This window comes from Bos indicus, chromosome 7, assembly GCF_029378745.1.
Source record: "Bos indicus isolate NIAB-ARS_2022 breed Sahiwal x Tharparkar chromosome 7, NIAB-ARS_B.indTharparkar_mat_pri_1.0, whole genome shotgun sequence".
Lineage (NCBI taxonomy): Eukaryota > Metazoa > Chordata > Mammalia > Artiodactyla > Bovidae > Bos > Bos indicus.
This window is the reverse complement of record NC_091766.1, coordinates 21,319,537-21,346,871: the sequence shown is the minus strand read 5'-3', so window position 1 is coordinate 21,346,871 and position 27,335 is coordinate 21,319,537. Positions and strand designations below refer to the sequence as shown.

General features: G+C 53.5%; 2 protein-coding genes across 9 annotated transcripts in view; one reads left to right on the top strand and one right to left on the bottom strand.

The window, feature by feature from the left end:
* Window positions 1-1,182, top strand: part of CCNI2 (cyclin I family member 2) — a 4,142-nt gene extending 2,960 nt beyond the window's left edge. The window contains exon 5 of the mRNA XM_070792273.1: window positions 463-1,182. Within this exon, the coding sequence (XP_070648374.1) occupies window positions 463-717 (255 nt within the window). The 3' untranslated portion in view covers window positions 718-1,182. The remainder of the gene's footprint in view (window positions 1-462) is intronic.
* On the bottom strand, window positions 429-27,335 carry SEPTIN8 (septin 8). Of its 8 annotated transcripts, none has more exons than XM_019964549.2 (10): window positions 27,314-27,335; window positions 15,465-15,585; window positions 14,276-14,471; window positions 13,754-13,940; window positions 12,539-12,700; window positions 11,882-11,978; window positions 11,517-11,685; window positions 11,201-11,333; window positions 10,904-11,094; window positions 429-1,764 (listed from the first exon to the last, which is right to left on the bottom strand). In XM_019964549.2, the coding sequence occupies exons 3-10, from the start codon at window positions 14,440-14,442 to the stop codon at window positions 1,599-1,601; spliced, it is 1,272 nt and encodes a 423-aa protein (XP_019820108.1). In that variant the 5' UTR covers window positions 14,443-14,471; window positions 15,465-15,585; window positions 27,314-27,335; the 3' UTR covers window positions 429-1,598. The 8 variants fall into 8 exon arrangements, with proteins under 8 accessions (XP_019820108.1, XP_019820110.1, XP_019820107.1 ...); XM_019964551.2 differs by lacking the exon at window positions 27,314-27,335 and adding an exon at window positions 26,656-26,941 and having other exon boundaries at window positions 13,754-13,934; XM_019964548.2 differs by lacking the exon at window positions 27,314-27,335 and adding an exon at window positions 26,656-26,938.

Below are 27,335 nucleotides of genomic sequence, written 5' to 3'. Positions count from 1 at the left end.
TACCTGGTTCTGGGAGGTTTTATCAGTGAGTCTGTCTGACGCAGACCAGGAAGCTCAAAGGCCTACTTCTCTCTATGACTAACAAGCATGGTAGTGATCAGGACCAGGAATGGGTAGAGTCCACAGCTGGAAAGCTTTGAGTGAGTTCCTACAGGTGAATGTAGGAGACGGCACAGTCCCAGCCTCCAAAGCACCTTTGGGTAGGCGTTGCAGTGCAGTTGGGGATCAAGACTTGCTGGCAGCAGATGACCATGTGACATTTACTACGCACTGTCACGACTACCTGGGGACTTGACAGATAGCCAAGATCTGGTTTGGTTTTTCTTTCAGAAGCATTTTCTGTGGTGGGTCACTGGAAGACAGTTCTACTAGGGTCACGGATGCCCAGTCCCCAGCGATAAGAAAACAAAAGCTACTGTGACAGAGTGTAGGGCTTTGGCCTCTTTTATTTTCTTTTTACAGTTAATTCCACGCATAAAAGACTTCATAAAGCATTATGGCTCTGGCTATTCCCCGAATGAGCTCCTCAGGATGGAGCTGGCTATTTTGGACAAACTGCACTGGGACCTCTACATCGGGACACCGCTGGACTTTCTGTCCATAGTAAGTACGAGGAACTTCCAGAGCCTACCCTGGACTCATTGTGCCTTTGGAACAGCTGTTCACAATATAGGACGGCAAAGCACACGTCCTTACACATGCAGCACAGTGACGTGACCCACAAGGCTCACGACATAACGGCAAAGTGAAATATTATCTTACATCCAACACGGTTCCGCCAGACTCCCGCTTCTAAAGGACATTAACTTTACAAAGATATTTAGACGGCACTATTATGGTGAGCTTCTCTTTTAAATACACACTGCAAAAATATTTAACTTTCCATTCTATGAATACTGTACATAAAAATCTGTCTGCTTTTGCTGCACTTTACACACATTCACTTAGCTGTCTTTTATTCACCTACACACAGTCCTTACTGAGGCTTTAGACCATATTGATCTGGCACTTAAAAATGTCATGTTAGTTTGTATTTGTTTTAGTTAGAGAATGATGGTCATCCTTAAAGATAGGATTCTGTTAGTAAGGCAAAATTATGTAATATGGAAATGTCATGGGGTTTTGGTCTGTTATGAAGTGTGACGATTAAATCACGAAGGGCTGTACCATTATAAAAACTGACCACTGTGGCCAAGCGGCAGCATTTCTTCTCATGTCGAGCACGTACAAGTAACTTCTCTGCTACCTTAATCTTGAACTGTATGCTTCTGTTTTTCAGAACTGAAACACTGTCAAGTGGGTACTTTAGGCTCTTAATGACCATGTCACAAAGCAGACTGTCTTTTTCTCACCAGGGTTGAAGCTTAGCTTGGCCGCACAGTGGGTATTAAGCCTCAATCCCCTTCTGGGGCCATGGATGGGAACGAAAAGGGTTGGGCAATATTTAATGTTCCCTGATGAAAATTTAAATTGTTTTTTGCACTTTTGGTCTTTGATCTATGAAAAGTATGGGGTTTTCTGTTCTAACATAAAAACCACGGTCTCCAGTTCCACGCCCTGGTGGTCCTGGGCTGGCCCCACGTGAAGGAGCTGATGCCTCAGAGGAATCCTTCCCTCCACGTCGCGTCCCTGACCAGGCAGCTGCAGCACTGTATGGCGGGCCACCAGCTGCTGCAGTTCAAGGGCTCCACACTGGCCTTGGTCATCATCACCTTAGAGCTGGAGAGGCTCATGCCCGACTGCTGTACTCCTATATCTGATCTGCTAAAGAAAGCACAGGTAGACATCAACTTTGCCCCACACCAGGCTCTCAGTTTTGCCCCTTCAGCTGATGCACTCTGCCCCCAAAAGAGTACCTGTGGCCCCTTCTCGGCCCTTGTGGGCTCCAGGAGATACTCTGGCTGTGATGACTCTGAAGAGTCTTCCTAAGGGCTAGGCTTTCCACACATGGCAAATCCTCTGGACTTGAGTATTAGGTTCCCTTCACCACAATGGGCTTCTCTGACACTGAGTGAAGCTGTATCTCAGTGGCAGCCCTGGTAGTCAAGAGGATGTGGGGACATGTTGAGCTCAGGAGAAAACAACGCTGAGCTTAACACTGGGGAGTGTAAATTTCAGACCCTTTACCCTTTATATGGCACCAGGCACCAGGGTACTATGAGGTAGGTATGGGGAGGTCAGAATCACTCAGGATGGACAGCATAAGATGGAATGCAGTTAGAAAAATGACAGTTTTTACTGAGGTTGAAGATGGGTGTCCCTGAGACGGTGGGGTTAATGTTCTCAAGTTGGGTGATTGGAACTTCCTGGAATTGCTCCATGCTGACATTCTGGCACTCAGTTACTCATTGTTTAGAATGTAAAATGGTTCTGCCTCAAGGATGACCGCTCCGTTTTAATTACAGGTTGGTATTAGGCAGTGGAACCGCTGCAAAGAACTTGTAAAGGAGCAACTGGCAAGCCTTTAGTCATCCTCCTGAACAGCCACTTTCTGGCTCACCTGCCAGTGTCTGTGCCCTACCCCAGAACCCTTTACAGCATAATGCCAAATCTGGACTTGGACTCCTCTATATTCTAGGCTTTATGGGTCCTGTAACAAGAAAGCAAGAAGGCCTTGAAACAGCAACTGAGAAAACACTCCTGATTCTTCAGGAAAAAACAAGGGGGCAAAAAGACAGGTCAGGGTCCCTAAAGGGAAAGGTAGTCTGATAAATCAAACTCAGACTCCTGCCTCTCTCACAACCCTGGGCCCGAAACCAGGGGGAGGGAATAAATGCTCATAGTGCAGCTTGCTTTTTCTTCCTCATCAAGGGCTGTAGCAGCCTATAAGACAGCTGGACGATGAGGTCAGAGGCAGGCCTTGCTCAGGGCAGAAGGGCCAGGCTGGTGCTGACAGACAAGTTTCTGCTGCTCCACCTGCCAGAACTGGCCGCGTCTTTCCAGCTTCCCAGGCCTGTACCAAGAGCATGTGCAGGCTTCAAGTCCCAAGTACTCTGCCCGCCTTTGCACAAACGGGATTTACCCTGACTCGCCCAGCATCTAAGTCTTTTCTTTGTAAGAACTCGATTCATAAAGTGCTTTATTTCATATACAGTAACCAAATCAAGCTTTAGGCATATTTCTGCTTGGTTACTCTTAGTTTACAGGCTTAACTAGAGGAATTTTTGTGTTTAGAAAATGACACTTCGAGGTGATCCTTGTGTTGGGAAGCCGCACTCCCCAAGTTTTGGTTGAGATGAGCGGGTCCTGAGGCTGAGCTCCCACTACTGCAGGGAGGAGGGAGGGACCACTAGCATGGCCGTGAGGGAGGAGCCAGCTGCCCCTGGGAAGCAGTGACACTATGGAGCCATTCTCTAGGCAGTGGAGTCCAGCTGACAGTGATGCCAGCTGGGACTGTGGAGGTAGTGCTGGGGATGCAAATGACTGAGCCACACATTTAGAGGTCATCTGTGAAGTCCTTCCGCAGTGAACAGTTTTCTGTAAATGTGCGAAGCCGCGGGGAAGGTGATCTGCTGCTAGGTGCAATACTAGCTATACCGTATTAGTGTCTGTCCTGTAGTCAGCACAAATCTCTGCCTTTTGTTAAGACAAATTTGCTTGTTGGAGCTTTTGTTGAAATACACTTCCTTTCAATCCTTTCTGTGTCTTATTTTACATGTATTAGATACCGTGCATTGAGATTTGATAGAGTCAAACACACGTGAAATGCAGTCTCTCAAACCCTATCAGTAACTGTCCCCTAGCCCAGCACATGGAGAAGGCAATGGCCCCCCACTCCAGCACTCTTGCCTGGAAAATCCCATGGATGGAGGAGCCTGGTGGGCCGCAGTCCATGGGGTCGCTAAGAGTCGGACACGACTGAGCGACTTCACTTTCACTTTCATGCATTGGAGAAATGGCAACCCACTCCAGTGTTCTTGCCTGGAGAATCCCAGGGACGGGGCAGCCTCATGGGCTGCCGTCGATGGGGTCGCACAGAGTGGGACACGACTGAAGCGACTTAGCAGTAGCAGCAGCAGCCCAGCACAAATGAACGTGCTGGGGGGCAGCCTGCTGCTCGTGGCCTCAGCTTCCTCTGCCTCCTTCCTTCCACTGTGAGCAGCACTGTCATTGGTGGAACAGAGGCTAAGCCTGAGGGCCCACGCCAACTCAGGCTATTTTTGACTTCAGAAAACAGGTAGGAATTACCTGGACCCCACCCCCCGAACCTAGCTCTAGATGTAAGTTTCATTCCCCAGAGCTAAACCAACTCTCCATCTCTTGGGAAAAGAAGAAGGTAAACCTGTGAGCCACAATATGGGGGTAAGGGACAGCCTTGTTGCTTCATCTTTCTGTAAATAGTATTCCCTTTTCTGGGGAAGCAAACTTTCATATTGCCAAAGTACCACTTGTGAGCGGTTTTTAAGTTTTTATGTTGTTCAAGCTTGCCTTGGAGCCCTAAGTTCTATCTTAGTCTCCTCTAACATTTTTTCCCTGCAGTTAGGAATTTCTCTCCCACTTCAGATTAGAGACTGGGGTTCACTGTGGTGGGAGAAATAAGGATGTGATCCACCTTCCATTTGTCACCATTTACATAGGGCAGAGATTGGGCTGTGACTGCTGAAAACAGAGATGGGACAGGGCTCAGAGGCAGATGGGCTAAGAGAAGAACACAGTAGATGAGTAGCACAGACACATCTTAAACTTGTCCAAATATTACCTCATTTGGGTGAGTCAAGTTCCTTCCACCAAGGTGGCCCTATTTCCCCTGGCTTCCTGGAAAGTCTTGGTCCTTCAGAGCTTGGTGAAGACTGCCTCCCTGCACCTGCCTGCCCAGGGGCAGAGTTGTGCTGTACCTTCCCTGGGGAGGCCAGCATGCCAGTCTCCCTGCTGGGCCTAGTCCTCCATCTCCTCATTTTGGTCTCCCCAGAGATTAGCCTAGTGTCCAACAGAGAAAGCTCCTCCACAAATGGGCCCTGGAGATTGCCATCCCTTCCTCAACAAATATTTGCCTACTTCCTACAACATCCCACCTCAGCAAAACCTTCTTAGGTCCACCAACCTACACTGTCAAACTGAACAGGAATAAGGGTACAGGATAGCAATATTTAAACCTCAATTCCTCCAGTTACGAGCTGTGTGACCTTGGGTACCTCTCGTGCCTTGCCTATAAAAAGGAGAGAATGGTACCTAATCATAGGATTATTGTGAAGATTAGCGGAATTAATACATGTAATGCACTTTAGAACAATGACTAGCACACAGTAAGAACTCAAATGTTAGTTGTCCTATGTCAAGCCTCCTCCACAAGGATGTAAACTTTTCAAGGGCAGGGTCTGCCTTCTCTCGTGTCTTGCCTGATAAAGATCCTTTGACCACAGGCTGCAACTTCTCTTTCCTATCTTGCCTCCATCCCACACTCATTCAAGAGCCGTTCACAGATGCCCGTGGCAGGATTCACTATTAAAACGTAACTCCTATAGAAGCTGATCAACCCCACAAAGTTCATGGAAAAAACAAGCTGTATTTTACCACAGCTGTAGCAGATTAATAGAGGAAACATTAAATCAGAAAAGCCACTGCCCAAAAAAGACACCACAAAAACTCAAAATAAATGCAAAATTTAATGAAAAAAATGAGTACAAAGTGAATGGAAAGGAACAAAAACAGTCAATGAATGAAGGAATAAATGAATTAACAAGTGAAGCAGTTTTAGAGAAGCATGTTAACGTAACAGACTAGCAAGCCACACTTCCCTCGGGCCTCTTATCCAGTAACAGGAGCCCCACTTAACAGGGAACCCACACAAAGACATACACAACATATATGGAGTTGGTCTGCACAAGCAAAGACCACCTAGACTCAGGTTCCCCATAATTGGGGTGACCATACCTCCCAGTTTGCCTGAGACAATCATGGCTTATGCTTGTCGACTTGGCGTCATTATTAACAAAATCTCCTTTCACTCTCAAAAGTCTCAGCTTGGGCAATAAATTATATGGTGATTCTACCCCAAAATCAACTTGGTTCATGAAAGACATGATAGTAAATGCCAGCGATCCCACTGACAGCCCTAACAATGCCAACAGATGATACAGAGACAGAAAATGAGGGGGAAGTCAGATCCTGCAGACAGGGGTCACATTCCATGAGGCGGGTAGCTTGTTAAACAATGAATGGTAAGCTTTTAAGCTCACCTTGTGCACCAAAGATTAATTTGGTCTCAGCTAAAAATGACAAAATTCTAAACACAAACAGCATGAGAGAAAAGTGCAGTGAGGCTCACTAAAGTCAAAGGGTGCTGCCGAGGCAGCCCAGACCCCAGAAAATGTAACAAGGACAGGTCTCCCCCGAGATTCTTGGAAGCCTGGGGCCTGCAGGCAGGTAGCCAGCCACAATTCTGGCCACCCAAGTATGCCCTGGGTGCAGCCCACACTCAGACGGGGGTGGATGGGCAGCAGGATCTGCCCGCTGTAAGAGTCCCGATTGGCCAGGAGTCCTCATTTCTTACATAACTGAGCCTGCTGGGTCATTGAGCCTCATCTTCAGAAATACACTAGCTGACCCAGGCTAGCGTAAAGGTCTTACTTCCATCCAACTGAATACACTTTCAGACATATAATGACCCTAGAGTTAAGCCACTTGCAGTCCACATCTGCCTTAGATATGCTGATTTACCTTTTTAGATACCCACAGTGAAGCATCAGTTACCAGTTTCAACCACAAGTGGGTTTACTCTAAAGCTAATGAAACTTAATTCTCAGGGCCTCTTCCAAGGCCCTGTACCTGATTTTATACTCATGTTCTCTTAAGAAGGCTTCTCAAGTAGTTTGAGCCCTTCAAAAATCTGTATTCACCCGTGGTCATGGCATAACTTTGGAGAATTTTCACTTTGAGTCTCAACAAAACCTGCTCTGCTCCAGGTGAAGCGAAAAAGACCACCTTTTCCTGGTCATACCTCAGTGGATACATACAGCTCACCCTCCACCCCTCTCTGAATGGAACATGATCTGAGAAGGTCAAGAGGGAACCAGAACCTAGCCTTGGAAATCAGTAAAGCAAGCCAAGGCAGGAAGAGGGAAACGATGATGGGAAAGAAAATGAAGGACATAAAAACACAAACCGCCAGTCCAACAATGTATTAGCACAGCTTCCTAAGGCTTCCAACTAGGGAGTGCACTAGACTGTGAGCTCCTTGAGGGCAGAGCTGTGCAGGACTCTGGGTAGCCTGTGCCCAGCACAGTGCTTCATCAACATTAAGTGGAATCCTTCCTTTCATCTATTTATTTTTTATGTCCCATGTTATCAGGCCATGCTTTCGACCCTGATGGTCTCAGTGGCTTGCCAACCAACAGGAACACAGAAGAATGCTGTACTTTCTTAGAAGGTTCTCTTTAAGAATGCAGCTGAAGGGGAAAAAGCTCCTCTGCTGGTAGTTTTTTTCTTAATTGTTCACATACAACAGGCACCTTCATCCCTTTCCCTACAACTCAGCCAGGAAAAAGGAAAGGACGACCCAGAGAGAAACCTGTTCCCGCTGAGCACTCTTTGCATTTGGAATATGCAGGGGTGGGCATGGGGTGGGGTGCTGGCGGTCTTAGTTAAGAGTCAAACACTTAACACGCACTCATGGGGCTGGTCCCTGTTCACAGGTAGCACCTGGGGTGTGGAGCACAGAGATAACGGCTTCGGGCTGCTGTTCCATTTACATTCACAGTAACAACGCTGAACGTGGCCTTTTTCATGATCCACTTTCATTCGTAAAGAAATCCCAAACACTGTCATTACAGGACGTTTATTACCCGCCTCTCCCTATACTTTATGGGGAGACTTTATACAGAAGAAAGGTTTAGAGATATTTTTAGTCTTTAAAAACCAGGGCATCTGTGTTACTTATGAAAATAACGGGAGGGGGTATTATTTGTCTTTACGCTCGTGCCAAAATAAAAATTTAGAAGTGCTTTAAAAGTTATTATTGAAATTAAGCTCTAGGTTAGAAAAATTAAAATGAAGGGGAGTGGGCGGAGTTCTGCAGCACGTATACCACACCACGTGGCCACACCTAGGGCGCTGCATGAGTTGCCATCTTGACGCTGAACAATTAGGCCGAGCATCGCCGGCTGGGGCCTCTGCTAGAGCGGCACAAAACTGCTCCGTCAAGGAATAGTGACACTGTAAATGGAAGACCAGCCACTGGCTCTGAAAAAAATAAACCTCATCAGTTTTGGATTCCAGCATTCATGGCTTTAACAAGTTTGCATAGAGAGGGTGGCCCGCCAGGCCTGGGCAGCCTGGGGCATAGGGGTAGGGGACAAAGCAGGGCTGTAAACACTGGAGTCTGTACCGGCTCCCAGTCCGTCCTCACACCATGATATGGGAGAAGGGTCACAAGGTGTAACTCAAGCAACTTAACACATGAAAGTCTAAAGTCCGCTCTTGACATGTAAGTCTGTGCGTGCGTTAACTGAAAAATAAAAATAAAACAAACAGAACAAAAACAGACACATTAAAAGATACACAGACGACCAAATCAAACAGAAGCAAAAGACAGCAAGATGAACACTGGGAAAGGACAGTCAGTTTGGCACTTGTGACGAGCAAAGCAGAGAATTCACTTCAGCTTATGGCATCCCAGGCTGAGGGGTCAAGATCTGATTGGGAAATAATTTTGTAAAAATGAATTAAAATTTGAAGAATAAGTACAATCAATCAAAGCCATTCAACTAAATGATCGCAAAACAACATCCCCCCTCCAAATGTACTCCTGACCCGTCCCGACCAGGGCAAAGGGAAGGGGTGCTCCCAGCCAGCCCACCCACCCCACTCCTGGCCTCTGCAAAGCCAGCATGGGAGGAGAGGGCTCTCTCCCAGAGGCCAAACTGACTGAAGCTTTCTGGAATGTCCAGCAAACAGAAAAGACCTGTTCTCCAGGCCCACATCACACGAAAAAAAGCAGGGAGATCTGACATCAGTGATGAGCCCCACCCTGAGTTGGCCTGGTGCCCCTGCAGCCAGCCTGCACCCCACCCCCACTGGCCCTCAACACCTTGACCTGGCCACAGGTCCTTGAGCTGCTTTTGAGTGGCTTCTTCATAGCTTACTTCCTAGGGGACTCTGCCTGCCTTTATTTTTTTTAAGAAAAAGAAAAAAAATAATAAGAAAACAAGATGGCCTGGGCTAAGCTGGTAGGGAGCAAGGCAAAGTCTCTTTGGGAGCCAGCACTGGGTCATGGATAGCATACCGCTTCCCAGGAGAAACCAGATTTCTGAGCTACCAGCTCAAAATCCACATGGGTTGCAATTCACAGAGCCTGCGTGCTCACCAAGCTCACCAACATCTAGACAGGGCCGGAAGTAAATGCAAAGCAGAAGGGAAATGTGCACAGTTGAGAGGAGTGTGGGGCTGGGGACCAGCAGGGGCTTATCTGCTGCAGCAGGACCAACGGCTGGTGTGGGTGGGGGTGAGGGAAGGGGGGCCAGTCAGCAGGGTGGGAGAGACTACAGGGTCTGTCCCAAAGCAGGAGACAGGCCTCAGGAATGAGAACTGGCATCCAGTTCCTAAATGCCTGGTTCTGTCCCCTGGTCTTCCCCAGGGAGAAGCTTTTTAAACTTTGATGTGTCTGTGCCTCTGTGCCTGTGTGTCTCGGAGACTGTGTGTGTTAGTGGAGATGTGTCTGGATCTGTGTATGTGATGGGGCAAGAGTGAGACAGTGTACATGTGTCATGCATGTGTGCAGCATTAGGGAACGCAATCCTGGGGGCAGGGGGAGGGCCAGTGCCACAGGCAGCACCCCAGGGCCACAGCTATGCACTGCATGGCCCTAACCACAAGGCTCCACTGCCACCAAGGAAGGAACAGCCTGAACACACACGTTCCCAAACATTCAAGAAGGAACTGGAATTCCAAGAGAATAAGAATGAGGGCCAAGGTGAGTATACCTGCTTAGTTTCCAGGCTGGCAAGAGAAAGAAGGTACCAGACACAGACCAGGGGCAGGGAGAAGCCGGGGCAGACAGGATCCCCATGGAGAGATGCTCTGGGGGACACTGAATGAAGTGGGGCAGGGAAGGGAGGCACTCCCCACCCCTACCCAGAGCATCTGGGATCCAGCTGTGCGCATGGAATCAGGCTATGCCAAGGAGAAGAGGCTTAGAGCGGCCCCCACCTTGCCAAAGTTGACTGCACTCCTGGAGGCTGGGAAAAGCCTCCTGCTCTCCCCCATCACTCCATCTCCTCCCCTCTCCCATCACTCTCTCTCCTCTAAAGCTACGCTCGGAGGACAGCTCCAGCCTCTGCTTGAGGAGCAGCTCCTCTCTTCGGTAGGACTCACACAGCCCCTCCAGGGAGCTGCTGTCCTTCCTTCAGCAGGTCGTAACCACGGTGTCCGGGGATCAGTGCTGGCTGGGCTGAGGTCTCCACTGCCCTCAGTTACCACCCACCTGCCAAAACGGGCCCCACGTCCACAGTCTCAGGACTGAGGGGGAGGCACCACAGCTGTCCAAGCAGAAACCACAGGAGCATTTGGAATCTGTCTGAAAAGGCTGACATTCCCAAGCCCTGACCATCTCCTGGCCTGAAGGACCTTCCCTGAGACCCTAGGACCCTCTTAGGGGCCACTCCCTGCCTGTGTGGCCCAGCCTTCTCCACCCAGCTCTTGAGGGGTCTGCAGGAGAAAGAGAAAAAGAGATAGAGAAAAAAACAGGGTGTGGGGTAGAAGAGTGGGGAGAGGAGCCACTCGTGCACAAACACAAGAGTGGGCATGAACGCTTGATGCCTGAGGATGTGAAGATCACCACTGAAAGAAGAAAGGTGAGCAAGAATGAGGTGGAGAGCGAGTGAAAGGAGACAGCAAAATGGCGAGCCAGCGAGAATGAGTAAGAGCGAGAGCGAGCCAGCCAGCGCGGGGCAGGGAGCCCACCACCTACTTCTTCTTGTCCTTGTCCTTCCTCAGAGGCTGCTGCGAGGTGGCGTGCAGGGCCTGAGACTGCAGGGCCTCCACTGCTGCCTTCCTGCGATTGAAGGCGTTGGTCTCCTCCTCCAGTTCCCGGCGCTTCTCCTCCACCTTGCGCTTCTCCTCCTGGTGCAGCCGCTTGAGGTGCTCGAACTTCTCGTGGAGCTGGGAGCAGAAGGTGGGGAGGCCGGCTCTGTGTGGGCCCCGGAGGAGCCTGGGCCCTCTCTGGCCTGGCCTTGCCACACACACACCCCCCGAGCCCAGCACACACCTCTCTCTCCTTCTCCTTCAACTCCAGCTCTGTCTCCTTCACTTTGTTGACAAACATCTGCCTCATCTCTTCCTCCTTCCTCTGGAGCTCACTCAGGAACTCCTTCCTCTTGGCCTCGTATGTTTCCTGGAGGCTGTGGAGACCCAGAGAGAAGAGGCCAAAGAGGGGATCACGGTGGGAGGGGGCTGGCCAGAGCCAGAGGGCTGGAATCACGTGGACACATGGGGTCAGGGGAGGATGCTACTGTCCCAGCAGCCTCTCTCCCCACCTGGCTCACAAGTCAAGTCTGGTTGTGGCTGGGGAGACAGGCTGTCACCTGAAAGGCTGGCTGTCACCATCACTGTCCTGGAAGCCCATCTCCTCCAGTTTGCAGCGCCGGTAGAGCTCATAGTGCCGACTGTGTGTCTGCTCGCGGAGGTCCTCCATGTTCACCCGGATCAACATCTCCCGGAGCTTCACGAAGTCGCAGTGATTCTCGTTCTCCACTGGAAGTGGAGAGCACGTGGGCATCAGACAGGGACCCGGCCACCAGCACGGAGGGGACAGGGTGCAGGACAGCGGTGGGGTGTGAGAGGCCGACCCCAGAGGGAAGACAGGCAGCAGATGGTCATGGGGAGGACACAGGACAGGGGACTGAGTCCAGGCTCCCAACCAGGGCTGTGCTCTCACCGCCACACTCACCCTGCACCACGCCCCAAGGGTACTGCCGCGCTCGCACCAGTTTGTTCCCCACCTTCACCTCCTCGGTGCTGCCCACCACGGCAAAGGGCAGGTGAGCCTGGAAAGGGGCCCAGGTGTATGTGAGCACTGTGCAGACACGGGCTAGTGGACAGACCCACCCTCGCTGCCCCTGGGCCCCAGGGAGGGGTTGCCCAGACCCGAACAAGGTGGGCCAGATGCTCACTTTGGGGCTCTCCTTTAGAGAATTATCCTGGGACCTCCAAACAAGGGAGTGGGCTGAACCCACAACCCTGTTCCTCTTGTTATAGGGTATTCTTTCAGTCCATGGGCTCCCCAGGGGTAGAAGCTCCCTGAAAAGACCTTTGGGCCTCTCTTCTAGGTTCCCAAGTCCGGGCATCCTGCCTGCTCAATCCTGCAGGTTTCAGGTCCCTGCCTTGAGTTCATACCTTGGGGTACTTAAACCTGGGGAAGTTCCAGGACCAGCCCAATACCCGATTCTTCCCATCCCCTGTCCGGAGGATTCAGGACTGGCCAGCTCCTGGTTCCCAGCCATCTTTCCTGGAGAGCTAAGGCTAGAACCCAGGGAAAAGACAGTGGCCGGGGGCTAGCTCCAAACCCTCCAACCCCAGAGCCCTCAGGCCCTTGCCCAGTGCTCACATTCATGACTGCATTAATCTCGGCAACAGCCTCATCATCCGTGGGAAACTGGTAGATCTGGACCCCATTGCTGACCAGCTCACCCATGATCTTGATCTTGAACTTGTGGAGCTCACTCTTGGAGATGGTGTCAGCTTTGGCAATGATGGGAATAATGTTCACCTGCCAGGACCGTGGAGAGGGGTCAGGGGTGAGTTGCTCCCTGACTGTGGATAGCCCTTCTCAGGTCACACCCCTGGGCAGAGGGGCAGGAAGCCAAAGAGATGGAGCTGCTCCCAAAGCTCCCCAGTGGAGTCCCAGCCTGAACCCAGACAGGTGGGACCATTCTGACAGGTTGTGACAATTGGTTGCAGTGCTTCTTACAGCCCCTCCCTGCTCTGCTAAACCTCCATCCAGCCCCAAATTTGTCCTGTGGGCATATCCAGCTTTGACCCAGAGTGCTCTGAAGGTCTTAGCCAGTGTGGGGCCTGACAGGGGTGGCAGCCAGGGGGCTGTGCCCCTACACAAGTTAGATGACCCATTAGCAGTAGCCACAGGAAGACCTCAGTATCTCCCAGGCCAAAGTTATCTCATTGTTCACAGTGAAAATTAACTCCTGAAATGGGGAACAGAGTCACATGAGAGCTGACAGGTGACCCTGGGGTTGCACACCCTCCACAACCCCTCATCGCTCCTGTCATTCACATGAAGTTGCCTTTTAAATACACACTCCTCATGCCTACTCCAATTCTGGGGCTTAACTCTCCTCTCTCTGCGGGCCTCAGGAGGACCCCAAGGGAAAGTCACAGAAGGAAGAGCAAGGGAAGTGAAGGGAGCAGAGGAACTAGGAATTGAGAGAGAGAAAAAGAGCAAAGAATCAGCATGCTCTGGGGAGCAGAGGTCAGAGGGGCAGAGGGGCAGGGGCGAGGTGGGGAAGTAACTCTAGGGGGACGGGGAGGATGCAAGGAGCCACCAGGCTGAGAATAAGAATCATCTCAGCTGGAGGGAAGGTGCCCAGGGCCAGAGGCAAGGACAGAGCTCTGAAGAGGTCAGATCAACGGGGGCCGGCTGGAGGCACAGGGACAGACACAAGAGAAGATACAGCAAGAGAACCAAGCCAATTCTGCAAGCCCCCAGCCCCAGTCCCCGGGGAATGCAGTGGACAGTCACAGGCAGCGACCACACCCCGCCTCCGTGGACAGGGCGCCCACAGGATCCACCGGAAGGGGGCCACACCTTGCTGTCCAGTTTCTTCATGGTCACCAGATCCAGGGACTTGAGGGAGTGCCCCGTGGGCGTGATGAAGTAGAGGCAGACATGGATCCTCGTGTCGTGGTAGTCGAAGAGCGAACGGCGGATCTTCAGCTCCTCCTGCAGATAGTTTTCAAACTGCGCGTCGATATAGTCGACGATGGGCCTGTAACTACAGACAGCTCCGTCACAGGGAGGCAGACAGCGGAGCCACGGCCCCGGGCCCGGAGCCCAGCCCAGCCAAGCGGCCAGCCTTCTCTCTGTGAGAACAAACAGCTTCTGCCTGGGGATTCCTGCCTGGGTACAGGTGGCTGACCCCGTCTCCTGGTCCCCCATGGGGTCCTCAGGACCTTAGACATTCTCCAGGCAGCCCTCCCATGGACCTCATGGAGTGCGGGCTTGGTCACTTGTCTGGGGGCAGCAAGGAGTGCGGAGCGCTAGGGCAGAGTGTTAGAACCACGGCCAACATGGAGGGACGGGGAAGACACCGCCCATCCTGCCTCTTGCCTCTCATCCTTATTGATCTGATCTCCAAAGCCCACGGCATCCACGATGGTCAGCTTGAGCTGCACGTTGCTCTCCTGGAGATCGTAAGTCTGGGGCCGCAGGCGCACACACTCCTCATGGTGACTGGCTTCCTCGGTCTCAAAGGTCGTGTTGAAGAGCGTGTTCATCAGTGTGGACTTGCCAATGCCAGTCTCCCCTAGGGGAGCGGGGAGTGGGCAGAGGGGTGTCACAGACTGGAACTGGGGCTGTCCTGGCTCCTAGCTGAGCCAGGAGGGGCTCAGGCACCCTTGGTCTCCATACAAGAGAGGGGCAGGCCTCCCACTCCATCCCTTACTGTCCGTAACCCCAAGAACCATCCCTTCTTAGTGGCCTCAGAAATAACATGTGGAAGGAAGAGCCAAAAGGCTGGCCTGGACATAAGACGTAGCTATGTAGGTTGTGTAAGGTGTTTCTGCTGGGAGTGAGAAGAGGCAGAGCCAGGCAGCTGGGAGACACCAATGGACCCTGGCCTCTTCTGGCCTCAATGGGACCTGGTCACCTGCTCTGCATGCCGTTCCTCCTGGGCCCAGGAAGGCCATGGGGCCAGCAGGGCCGAGGTCTACAAGAACCAGTGGCTCAGCCCACGTCATGGGTGGCCTCGACTCCACGAAGCTTTAACTGGGGCGGGGAGGTTCAGGAGAGGCTGCTTTCCAAGGGGTTCCCAGAGCACCTGTGGAGGGTCTGGCAGAACTTTTTGTGGCCTGAGACACATAGAACCTTCCAGCGCCTCCCTGTTGGGGGGTGTATTTGTTTAGATGAGTACTGGAGCTCTTACTACATGACAACGTAATGGAGAGACAGTCTGGTTTACCACAGTGTCCTTGACACATGGTATGAACAACAATACATGTTCTTAAAGCAAACACATGGATCCCGACCACTGTGACAGATACTCTCAGTGTACAAAGCACTCTCAGGTACCTAGTCCTGTCCATTCTTCATGGAAGCTGAGTCAGGCCCTGGCTCCAACTCTGTCCTTGACCCTGGCAGAGACACACCCCAAAGCCTCATCCTGACCCCTCAAAGTGTCACTCTGCCTGGGAGGTCCCCTTGCAGCTCATCAGGCAGTCAGGACAGCGGCATCTCATCTCCCAGGAGGGCTTCGTCCATCCTCAGTGGAGGCTGTCCCCTGGCCAGGCATGACACTCACCCACACAGAGGATGTTGAAGCTGAAGCCCTGAGTGACCGACTTGCTGACCAACTGGTCGGGGAGGCTATCGAAACCCACATGACCACCCAGGGAGAGGCTCCTGGGCTCCGGCTCTGCATTCTGCAAAGAGAAAAGAAAAGACGCAGTGAGCCCACTGGGGAAGAGGGGTTGAGAAGAGGGGAGGCTAAACCTGAGTCAATACGCCCCTCAAACTTGTCTCAGTTCTCAGCAAATCTCCAGACACATCGTTGAGGGCACTGGAACTCCAACTCCAGGCCAAGTTTCCACACAGGGAGTCCCATGGGCCTCAGGACCCATGACTCTGCCTGGGAAAGGCCCTTTCACCTGGGGCTCTGCATCTGCTGAGCTGGCAAGGGATGCCTGAGCCCGAGGTGTCACCTGGCAGAAGGCCCCAGATCCATGGCTGCTACCCCAAGGGCTCACCTGCCTGCCTGCTTGGGAGGAGGCCCCAGATGTTCCCTAGATCTTAAAGATTTCAAAAGGCCAAGATTTGAGGGTGTGCACGTTCCTGTGGCCCTCTCCTGCTAAAGTAGGATGCAGACAAGGGCAGGTCTGGCTTGACCCCCTCACACTCACACTGCTGGAGGGCTCTCCCTCAGGTGGGCTCACAGTCCTCCATGGGCACCCCTTGCTCCTCATGCACCCAAGCAGGGAATGCACACTGAGCCCTGCTAAAGGGGCCAGTACTCACTCAGACCCACCACTGGGTCTCAGGACTGGTCTTGGGGGCCTCAGTGGTACTCTCTAGGGACTCCCAGGCTCTGGCTCATGACCCCCTCCCAGCCCCGCCCCAGTCCTGGTTGCTTAGACAGAGGATTCTGGGTGAGAATGTGGAGGCCTGCCCAGAGAGGCAGGCAGCAGGTCCTGAGCAAGCAAGGGTCACTGAGCTGGCCCACAGCACTATAAAAAGACCCAGCAGGACCCTAAGCAGAGGGTCAAGGTCAGGCTCCAAGTTGTGTGGATTCTCTGCTTCCCTGGGAATGGGGGTGGAATGTTGTCCTGAGGGAAGGTTCCCAGGCTCAGCCTTCCTGGGACTGGCCCCGTCGAGGGCAGACCCCAGGCAGCTCTGTATAGGGCAGAAACACACCTCCTCTGTCCCCTAGCCCTTCTGCCCTGATTGCCAGCCACACAGAGCAAGGACAGGACGATGGGTCTGAGTCTTATCCTGCCATCCAGCCCACAGCTCCAGAGGGGAGGAAACAGGCCCAGCTGAAGACAGTCCCAGGGGCACAGATTAGGACAGTGGCAGCCCTTATGTGGGTGCAGGCCCAGGGGGCAGAGGAGGCTGAGGACCAGCCAGTAGGGCCCCGGCTGCCTGCCCTCCAGCGCAGGGGTCTCCGGAGCATCTGTGGCCCCTCAGTCTCTCTGCAGCCACAGCCTGTTGTCTCAGCCTGAACCCTCCAACCATTCTTTCCTCCCAACCAGAGCCCCTCGACACTTAAACCCAACCCTCTCTTCTTCATTAACTAAGTCCCCCTGGCCCTTCCCCAAGCCCTTTCCCCAGCTCAGTCATAGTACCCCTGCATCACAGACTCCCAAGTGTGCACACGGGCAGCCTAGACCTCCATGGCCCCTTGGGGAAGCCCAAAAGTCAGTTACCCCTAAGCTCTTCTCTCCAATGACCCTCTTTCCACAGAGTCTCTGCTCTCAAAGCTGGAGTCCCCTATCCCCAGGGAACTGAGTCACAACCTTCCCAATCAAGTCAGGTCCCCCCAGGGCTGCAAACATAACAACAAAGAGGCCCCAAAGGCAGCTTCCTCTCACTGGAGGCCGCAGCAAAACCAGTAAATGGAGCATAGGATGTGCTGGGTCAGGTCCAAACTCCCTAGCAGGGCATTCCAGGCCCTTTATCATCTGAGGCCTTTTTCCCAGGCTCGGTTCCTGCACAGCTGGTTATCTCTGGATATACTTTTCAAACTCGGCCCCCTCCCTGGGCTCTGGAGCTCACTGCCTTTTCCCTGGCACCTGCCCTGCCCTGGCCCCTAAGTACCCCTACTGCAGACCCTTCACTTGGCTGTGACCCCATTTCTTCACACTATTAGCTGTCCTGATATGCATCGTGACTTTCACCTCTTCCATGAGCTCCTCAAAGTGGGCCGCAGGCTGGGGGAGGTCAGTGTTCCCGTTCTTCCCACCCTCCCACCACCATGGCCGACGTGCTAGACAACACTACCATTTATAAATCGCTGGGCACGGCTTCACTGCCACAGCATCGGGCACATCTGCCCACCTTACACAGAGCTTCATTATTCCGTCTCTGTCCCACCTGCTCATGGCAGCTTGAGGATCAAATGGAGGACAGAGCTGTTAGTCTAGAGCTTTTTTCTTTTTGGGCGAGACTGAGAATCTCCAAAATTTAAGGCGTGCTGTGCTTGCAGAGAAGGCTATGTGTTTATTCATCCTCTTCTTCCAAGGGTGACACAATCAGGATGCAATCCAACATCCTGTAGTCTACCGCCAAAACCCACCAAGTCGGCTGTGTCTGGAAGCCACACGCACGCGCACTCCCCCAGTTAGAGTCCTTGCAAAGATTCAGACGCTATCCTACTCCTGAGTCTCCCCGACTCTAACAGCAGCACTCGGGGGTCTCACACAAGCCTGCCTACCCGTGTTCAGTGAGCCCTGCCTGCCTTCCTCATGCAGCTGGGCTCTCCGGAGAAGTGTGTGGAGCACAAGGCAGTCTCCATCCCCAAGCTGTAGCCGAAGCTGTGCTGTCAATCCAGGGGCCACAGACCTGGGGCAATTGATGCTGCTCAGGAGCCTCAGGGACCCCTGGAGCACCAATCTCCAGAGCTCACGCACACACGCACACAGAGAATGGCCTCATGGGGACAGAGTGTTTTTCTCTGGTCTTGAGAGACTGGTGTAACCTCCCAGCTCTACTGAGGCGTGACTCCCACTAATGCCAGCTTCCCTGATCCTACATTTGGCATCAACAACATGTGACCCAAGGTGCACCGCTCTCTCCAAGGTGCCTGCCCAGGTGTGTCTGCTGACTTGCATGGGGTCTCAGCCCAGGAGGAGCCAGGAGCCTACAAAGCCCCTCTGACACAGCTACCACAGCTCAGGAAGGAACATCAGATCTCCCACTGGTTACCTGCAATTTGTCAGGGAAGCCCCTAGTTCCAGCTCCAGGGCTGGGTCCTACTAGTCCTGAGCCAATCAGCACGATCCCACGATGGGTACAGGCAGGGGCAAGCGACCCTGACTGAACCTTCGTGACCATCCTGTAACCATCAGGGGAGTCAGCCTAAGACTGAAGCCCACTCACCGAGGACTACAGAGCCAAGCACATCACAGAGGAGAGACAGCCAGCATCCCCCACCCTAGTGTTTCCCTCTACCCCAGCCACATCTCCCCTCTACTGCTTAAGCTAGCTGAATGCGGCTATCTATTACATGCAACTGAAAATATCCTGACTGCTACAGTCCCCAAAGTGAAACTCTGAACACAGAGGAACAGAGAGAAAGCAAGGAGAGTAAAGACAGGGAAGAAAAGTGGTGTTACAACCACAGGAAAGAATGAACATCAAATGATGACACCAACACCCCACCAAGGACACCTGTGTGGGCTAAGCCAAGTGACCTACAGTCTCCTATATAGCCCTTAACCACCCTGTGTGGCAGACACTATTATTATGCCCATTGTACAGGTAAGGACACTGAGGTGCACCTAAGCTAAAGAACTAATCAGGGTAGAGTAGGGATCTGAGAGCAGCCAAGCCCATGCTCCAGAACACTGAGCTATACTGCCCCCTACTCTTACTATGCTCCCAACTCATTCATTCAGCCACAAAACACAGGCTCACTGGTCACATCCACTGGGTGTCAGTGGATGGCAGCCAATGAAAAGACGAAGACACCAGATCCTTGACCTCAGGGGCCCAGTCTTAGTCTAGACTCAAATGGCTGTGGCGGCCTGGCAGGTGGTGTAAATGGGTGAAGGATAGTAACAAAAATGGCAACCACCACACGGAACAGTTATCAACTGCTGATCCGCTATGACTCTAATCTCACTTCGTCCACACATCAGCCCTGTGAGGTAGGCTGTATATTATGCCCACTGTATAGAAAGAGACAACTGAAGCACCAAGAGATGAAGTAATTTTCCCAAGATCACACTGCTCAGGAGGGCGAAGGCAGAATCTCTGGGTGATGGTGTGACGGCACAAGCCACACTTCCAGCCACAACTCCGCTCTCTGCTGGATGAAAGACCCGGTGACTTGGAGGAGCATGGGGGCCCTCGGGGAAAGGCAGGAGCAGCGGGGAACTGCAGAGGCTGGGCTCAGTCCATGGTGGCTAGGGTCCCGCGACTCCAGCCAACGGTGGGAATGTAGACCTAGTGCTGCCAGATCTTCCAATTTTTAAAGAGAATCCAGAAATCCAGATTTTCATGTGAAACGCACTAGTTTTTAAAAGTTGGCAACAACTGCCAAAGGAGAAAACCATTAGGGCCCAGGTCAACATGTCTGAGGGCTGAACCTGATCCGTGGCCTGATAGTCTGCAACCCCAGGACTGGCAAGATGCTGACCTGGAAGGACAAAACCCCCAGGGTGCACCCTTGGGGCAAGGACACCTACAGGAGGCTGCTCTGTGGGAGGAGCCTTTGGGCTGGCCAACTTAACCTGGACTCTGATGAGAGGCAGACCTAGCTGCTCCTGACTCTTTCCACACACCCAGCTCCCAGGGGGCCAGTTCAGGGGGCTCCAACTGTACTCAAAGCTCCAGGATAGAGAGTTGGCAGCTCTGAGCTCTACACACACAATGGGAAACTCCACAGGGCCTTTATCCCCCTTCTAATCACTAACAAGCTTCTGGCTCCTGAGCCAGGCTCCGGGCTTCTATGTCATCATTTCTTTGGCACATCAAAGACAACAACCAAAATAATAACTGCTCAGGCTGACTGCGTTCCTCCATGCCCGGTCACCCAGAACAAAGTGGAGGATGGCATTTTGTTACGCAGCCCAGTGGATAAATAGGACGTCCTTTTCCTGACCAGGCAATGCTGTCTGAGCCTTCTGAGCAGCCCCAATCGCCAGCCGAAAGAAGCCGCCCCTTTTACCAAGAAGAGAGGCGGGATTTGGGGGGAAACCATGTCTTGCACTTGCCCACACAGAAACAGGCTTTTATCCAGAAGGAAATGGAAATCTGCTGGATGTCTGAACCAACATAGTCAGAGAATCTATGGGTGAAAAGAGCCCCTTGAGAACAAACCTCCCAAGTGAAGTTAGTTGTTGGGGTAGCAGTAGAGGTGACACTCCGCCGTTCAAGCATTTGGCTCCTAAATCCTAGGCAAAGAGCAGCCCCTCAGGCCTTCCACAGAGTTCTCTCCAAGAGCATCAGACTTCGGACTCTTCTTTCCCCTCAGGTTCCTGCCACCCTGAGCACCCCACAGGCAGGCAGGAAGCCTTCTCCCCAGGAGAAGGCTTGGGCACTTGGGCCCCAGGAGGCCACCAGTCAGCTCTAGGAGGCCCTATAGAGTCCTCATGCAGTGGACCCAGGAGTCACTGTGCCATTGGGAACCTCCTCCACCCATGTTCCTGGCACAAACCACCCTCCCCTTGGATCTCACCATTCTCAGCAGCCTGGGCCTTAAATAAGCCAGAGCAGAGGCCTCTGGCCAGAACGCATGGTCACGGCGCAACTGTCCTTGAGTCTGAGAGGAATCCTAAGAATTTTCCCAGGAAAGGCTTAGGCTCTAGTCCCAGGATTCCACAGCGAGCCTCTAAACCCAGGTCAAAGGTTACGGGAAATAACCACAGGGATGTGCGTGGGGTAAGGGTGGTGGGAACGGGGCGGGGGGAATGCTGCCACCCTGGACCAGGAGGGAAGAACAGAGGCAGGATATACCTGTCCCCACTCAAGAGGACACCAGAGAACCAAAATGTCTCTCTCCTATGGCGGCTACAAACCTGAGAAAAAGACACAAGCCAGGATCAGCCTTCTTGGTGCCAGCACAGTAGCAGAAGAGGTAAGAATGGCAAGGTGGCAGCTGGGACCCAGGAGAAGGCTGCCAGTCACTCTCTCAAGGCCAGTCATCCTCTCCCCTACCCTGAGAAGTGAAGGGACTTTGGAAACAAAACTATCCCTAGGAGTCCAAAGCCACGCAGTGCCCTGACCCCAAAACTTCAGTCTCCCTGCTCCCTGTTTCACTGAGGGCACTTTCCTCCCTCTTGCTGCACAAAGACAGCCAGGACTGCCACTCAGGAATTTGGGATGGTTTGTTTCACACTTCCCATGTCAAAATCAGATTTCCAGAAGCCAAGAGCCCAGTTATCAGCCTCTGGGCCCACCCAGCCCTCCCCAGACCCAGGACACAAAAATGCTCCTAGGCTTTGTGGTGCTGTGCGGGATACATTCCCATGGGAGGGAATGGTCCATCCTACCACAGAGCAGATGGGGAAGGCACTCTGGGCCACAGAAGGTACTGGAAGCCCAGGTGTTCGTACTTTCCCACTTGGGACTTGGGGACTTCCCCGCAGCAGGGATGACCACAGGGGTCTAGACATCGTGGTACGGAGGTGGCCTTTGTTCCACGCAACTTCGGAAAGAAGAATGTGGGCGGCAAAGGTGACCACGCCCCCCTCCTACCCCAGGATGCCGGTGCTGGGAAGCAGCAGAGAGCTACATGAGCACCAACGTGAGCCAGCAGGGGCTCAGGGCAGCACGGCGATACTTCTCTGTTGCTTGCACCACTCACCCCAGCACCAGGCAGTGTCACACTCGCACCCAGGCCCCACAGCCAGATCTGGTGAGTGGACCTGGATCCATGGCCCACAGCCCCTCTCGAACCACAGCCCTCAGGTGGCCCAAGCCCAGGAGAGCCTTCAGAAAGAAGCCAGCACCTGTGATCTGAAATAGGCTCGTACTACTTCCTCCCCTGGTTCTGTCCTTCTAATGCAGCTTCCAAGAGAAGGACCAAGAACCATCTGCAAGCCATGTGTTCTGAGGAGGAGAATGTCTGATTTGCCCCAGTGCCATCAGGGGCAATGGATGTTACAGCCCACACGCCCCGTGCTTTGTCGTCCACCACCTCTTCCCAGCCACAGTTCCTCACGTGAGCCCTGAGGATGCCAACAGCTCCAGTAAAGAACACCCCAGCTCTGTCATAAGGGCATGTCGACCTTGGGAGGCATCCTTTCCCCAGGCACATGTGTCTCCCTCCTGCCTGCAGAGCTCCATACCTAGTTGTCTGGCAAAGCCTGTGCCTTGGGGGCCGGGACTTGGGATCCTGAGAGAGAATCAACCTGGCAGCGGAGAGGCAGGAAGACCGGAGAGGCTGCAGGGGACACACAGAAGCCAGCCGGTCCTCAGGCCCTTTGCTCCGTCATCCTGCAGCAGCTTCCTTCTGGGAGCTGGACCAGAGCCACAGAAACCTTCGTGGTGATTATTGCCCCAAATACATACCTCCACCTAGCTCTTCTTTGGGCTCCAAACTCAGAGGGCTCCACCCTCTCTGTCATCACAAGGGGTCCATGGGGGCTGAGGGTAGGTCTCAGGCGAGCTGCTGGCATCAAGATGATGGGCACAAAGCACCCAGCACCCTCCGTGCCATCCAAAGCTTTTGATAAATATCTGGCCCTGGGTTCCCAGCCTCCATTTGTTCTCCTGCACTGTGGCCAGTCTCCCTCTTACCAGACTCTCTGCTGCTACTCTGGTCAACCCCTTGTCAGGTGCCCCCTTGGATCACCAGTGCCTTCTCATCAGTGTCCCTGCTCTGGTCCATGCCAATCCGGATCCTGGGCAGACCTTCCTAAAGTGAACACCCATAGCATGGTACAATGCCCATGGCGGGGCGGGGGGCAGAGCTGGGTGGACCAGCCTCCTGGGGAAGGGCGTGGAGCTTCAGCTCTGCAGGTGGTGCTCGTGTATGGCCCCTCCCCGCCACCAGGCACTGAGAGATGCACCGATGTCCCTTGCTCGGTTCTCACTTCTCCTTCCAAGCAGCTCAGCAAAGAGGTCTCTGGCCATTTTTATAGGACAGGGAGACACCCTCTGTGACACCCCTACTTGAGTAAGGGGTTGCTATCTACATTCCTTCCCACCAGCTCTTGCCTTGAGGACAGAATAGGCATTCCCTGGATAGCCTGCTTCTTGGGAAAGTGTCAAGATTACAGGGGTGACAGCAGAAGTGACAGATGGTGCTGGGGATAAAGTGGAGATGGGGGTGAGGGGGAGTAACTGGCTGGGAGGAGTGCCAGGCTCCAGGCTGCCATGCCACACGTTTCTTCCCTCTCTCCCTCAGATCTTCATTTTCTCCAGCCCCTCCTCAGGCCACCCCCACCATGGAGTTTGAACCCTGTCCCATGAGATTCTGACAGGAGAGGCACAGGAGATGGCCCCTGGGGCAGAAAGAGAGTCTGGGATCCAGTAAGGAGGACGGGCAGAGGAAGAGTGGATAGGAATCTGGCTGCCCAAGGAGGACAAGAGGCAACAGACTCCCCAGAGGGCTGTCCCAGACATGCACATCCTAGGAGATTTTGATCATAACCACAGGGCTGATCTAGGATTGAGCAAGGCCCAGTCAAAATGTAAAGGTCGCTCAGCCTGTGGACAATAGGAACCCAGCACATACTGATTGCAAAGTACCATTCCAGGGACCTCCTTAGCAGTCCAGTGGTTAGGACTTTATGCTTCCAATGCAGAGGGTGTGGGTTCGATCTCTGGTCAGGGAGCTAAAATCACACATTTCATGCAATGTGACTCCCCCACCCCCAAGAAAAAGTATCATTCCATACGCTCATCTAAGCTCCAGGTTGGGTCAATTCCCATGCCCTCCTGAGCTGGTCTGACCACCAAGCTAGCCTGAGGAACAGTGTCAACCTGCCACAGTTCAATCAAATTATAACTTCATGGCTACTGCTTAACACCCAGTTCAACCCTGCAGCTGGTAAGACAGCTAAACATATCTCCAAACATGTCACAGACTGCAATTATCTTCATAAACGCTTTGAAGAGTATCAGTAGGGTTGTTCCACTTTACAGCTGGAGAAAGAAAGAAATCATTTTCCCAGGATGACAAGATAGGAAAGGAGAATGGAGTCCAGACTCCGAGATTCAGGCCAAACCCAACCCAAGGTCTCCACCCAAATTCAACCATGTCCAAGTCCTCCCAGGAGGCTGATGGCTCAGAGTGTGAAGGGTGTGGAAGGTATCCATCCTGAACTCAGGCTGCACATCCTTACTTGAGTCGGTTCCCTCTCTGTGCCTCAGTCATTATTACCAAGGTGATAATACCAGAAATCCTTACAAACACAGGAATCTAAGGGAAAGAGCCTTTCCAGCCCATTGCCTGGCACTGCAGCTAGACCCCTCAGCTCAGCCTCTGAGGATAATCTCTGGGTGGGTAGTGGTGGGAGCCCCTAGGGAGGGTGCCCTGGAACAGAGCAAATTCATTCTCTGCTACCTTCTTACACAGAGGGCCAGTCTTCACATCCACATGGGTACTAAGTCTCATGTATCATTTACTGTGTCTTCATCATGTGCCAGACACTGTTCTAAGTACCTCATCTGGACCCTCTCATTAAATCCTTCCTATAATCTTATGAGGGAGGTAGTATTTTTATCCCATTATACAGATGAAAACACTGAGGGGTTAAACAATTTGCCCAGAATCACACAGCCAACAAGTAGTAATCTAGGATTCATGTCAGGTAGCCTGATTCCAGTTACTCTACATACCACTCCCACCTGCAAGACCAACTGTTAAAACAACCTCTAGCCACAGAAAGACAAGACCCAGACATAACTTTCTGGTCAGCTGGGCACAGAAAATGCACACAGGCATGCAGGCAGAGATGTGCAAACACACAGGTATGCTGGTCTCCAGCTAACCAGCAGGTCTGCTGGGATTCAGGCCCAGCCCTCCTGGGGTACATAAATTCTCGTTTAGAGTGCAGGGCTGGGGTGAATCTCTGATTTGCCCAACCTCTGAATCTGCTCCTCCTGTATTTAAACTTACTGAACTGACTCGCAGCCCCCTCATAAAACATTCAAGTCTAAAATTATGACACCAAGAGTTCCTGCTTTAGTTACGCATGTTTCCAAAATAGACCAACAAATGTATTTTCAGATTAAAGAGAAAATTTACATATACAAATTCAGATGACAATATTTATAGCATTAATTACATAAGTCCTGAATCCCTTATTTAGCCCCAGAACCAATACCTTATCAGTCACATATTTAGCATTTACCCCCTACCCACAACATCCCTGGGCCCTCCTCCCTCCCCCTTAGCACCGACCAGGGCCTCACATGCTGGCAAGAGGACACAGTTTCCTTCACTGTCACAGCTCAACCTCCCAGACACACCCAAACCCAGCCTTAGACATTGGGGGACACGCAGATACAATCCCCAAAAGGCCTCTCTTCCCGGGGGGAGTGGGGTAGGGGGACAGATTATAATAGCCTTTAGGAAGTTGGTTATTGGCTGGCTCAAGCCCAGAGAGACCTCTGCAGGGACCACCAGAGACGATACCCCTGCAGAAGGCATACCCGGACTGGGGCCCAAACACACATCCACTGGGTTGAATGTGGAATCGCTCCAGTTCCTGGGGAACGGCTGCCTCAGACCCGACCACTGAGGCACCCACTGGAATCGCCCCTGGATCCTGGCGCTTGGGTGGGGGGCGGGGGTTGCAGCAGGAAGGAGCAGCAGGCCAAGGTCTTCAGGACCCAACTCTGCAACTGCCCTGAGCTCATCCGAGGGACTTCCTAGGATCCCTAGGGCTTCATCGTCACCGACTGTGCCCATCCAGCAGCACCTGCGCGGCCAGGAATCTCCCCAGCCGTGCAAAGAACACTCAGGGAGAGGGGGCTCCGGAGTATCCTAGATCTTCCCTCTGATCCCTGGGGCCCCAGTCTATCGTCACACCGGGCCACAACCAGGCGGGTATTTATCTGCTCCTTTTCGCGAAAAGGGTCTGCTTTTCTTCGCCCACGGAGGGCGACCCCGCCAGCCTTCCGGCAAGGCGCTCGCGCCCGACGCCCCAGGACCCGGGACTAGCGCCGCGAAGAGCCCGCTCCAGGGTCCCCCGGCCCGCCCGGCGTCAAGGCCCGGCCGCGCGGCGCTGACAGCCCGGCTCGCGCCCCCGGCCAGCAGCAGGGCGGCCCCCTCCCCGCGCCCCGCGCCTCCCGCGCGCGCCGCGGCCCAGCAGGGCCCTCACCGAGAAGCGCTCCAGGTCAGTGGCCGCCATGGCGAGCTCCGCACCGGGCGGGCGAGCCGGGGCGAGCACCCGGGCCGCGACGGGGACAAGCCGGTTGCGGGACGCGCTCCGCCCGGACGGCTGCGGCTGAATGGATCCAATATGGCCACTTCCTGGAAACTCCCCTTGGCGGCGGCGGCGGGAGAAGCCGCGGAGCCGCCCCCGCCCCCGCCCGCGGGACCGGCCTCCCCGCTTGGCCCCGTCCGGCCACGAGCGCAGCCCAAGCCCCTCAGCTGGGATGGCCGGGGGTCTCCGCTGCGAGGCGGGAGGTGCCAGCTACGGGGATTGCTGGGACTTGTAGTCTCCAAGTTGGGGGGCCGGGAGGGCAGTGCCTGGTGGCCGGGACCGGTGTCTGCTGGCCTGCCGCGTGTCCCCGAGAGGCTGGGGCCGAGCCCCGGAGGGAGTGTCCGGCTTCCGCGCGCTGGGAAGTCCGTTCTGTGCGGAGAAGATTGGGGTGCCGCGTGCGCCCTAAGGGTCTCCCCCACCAAGCCGCCTCCAACCGGTCAGCCGGAGCCTGCAGTGCACTGGGACCACCGGCCAGAATGTCGACGGACTGCCTGTGGCCCGTGGGGTGCAGGAGAGGAGCCTCAGCCTCGAATGACGGGTCCCTGGGCCCCACCTGATGCTCCGGTCCGAGCCAG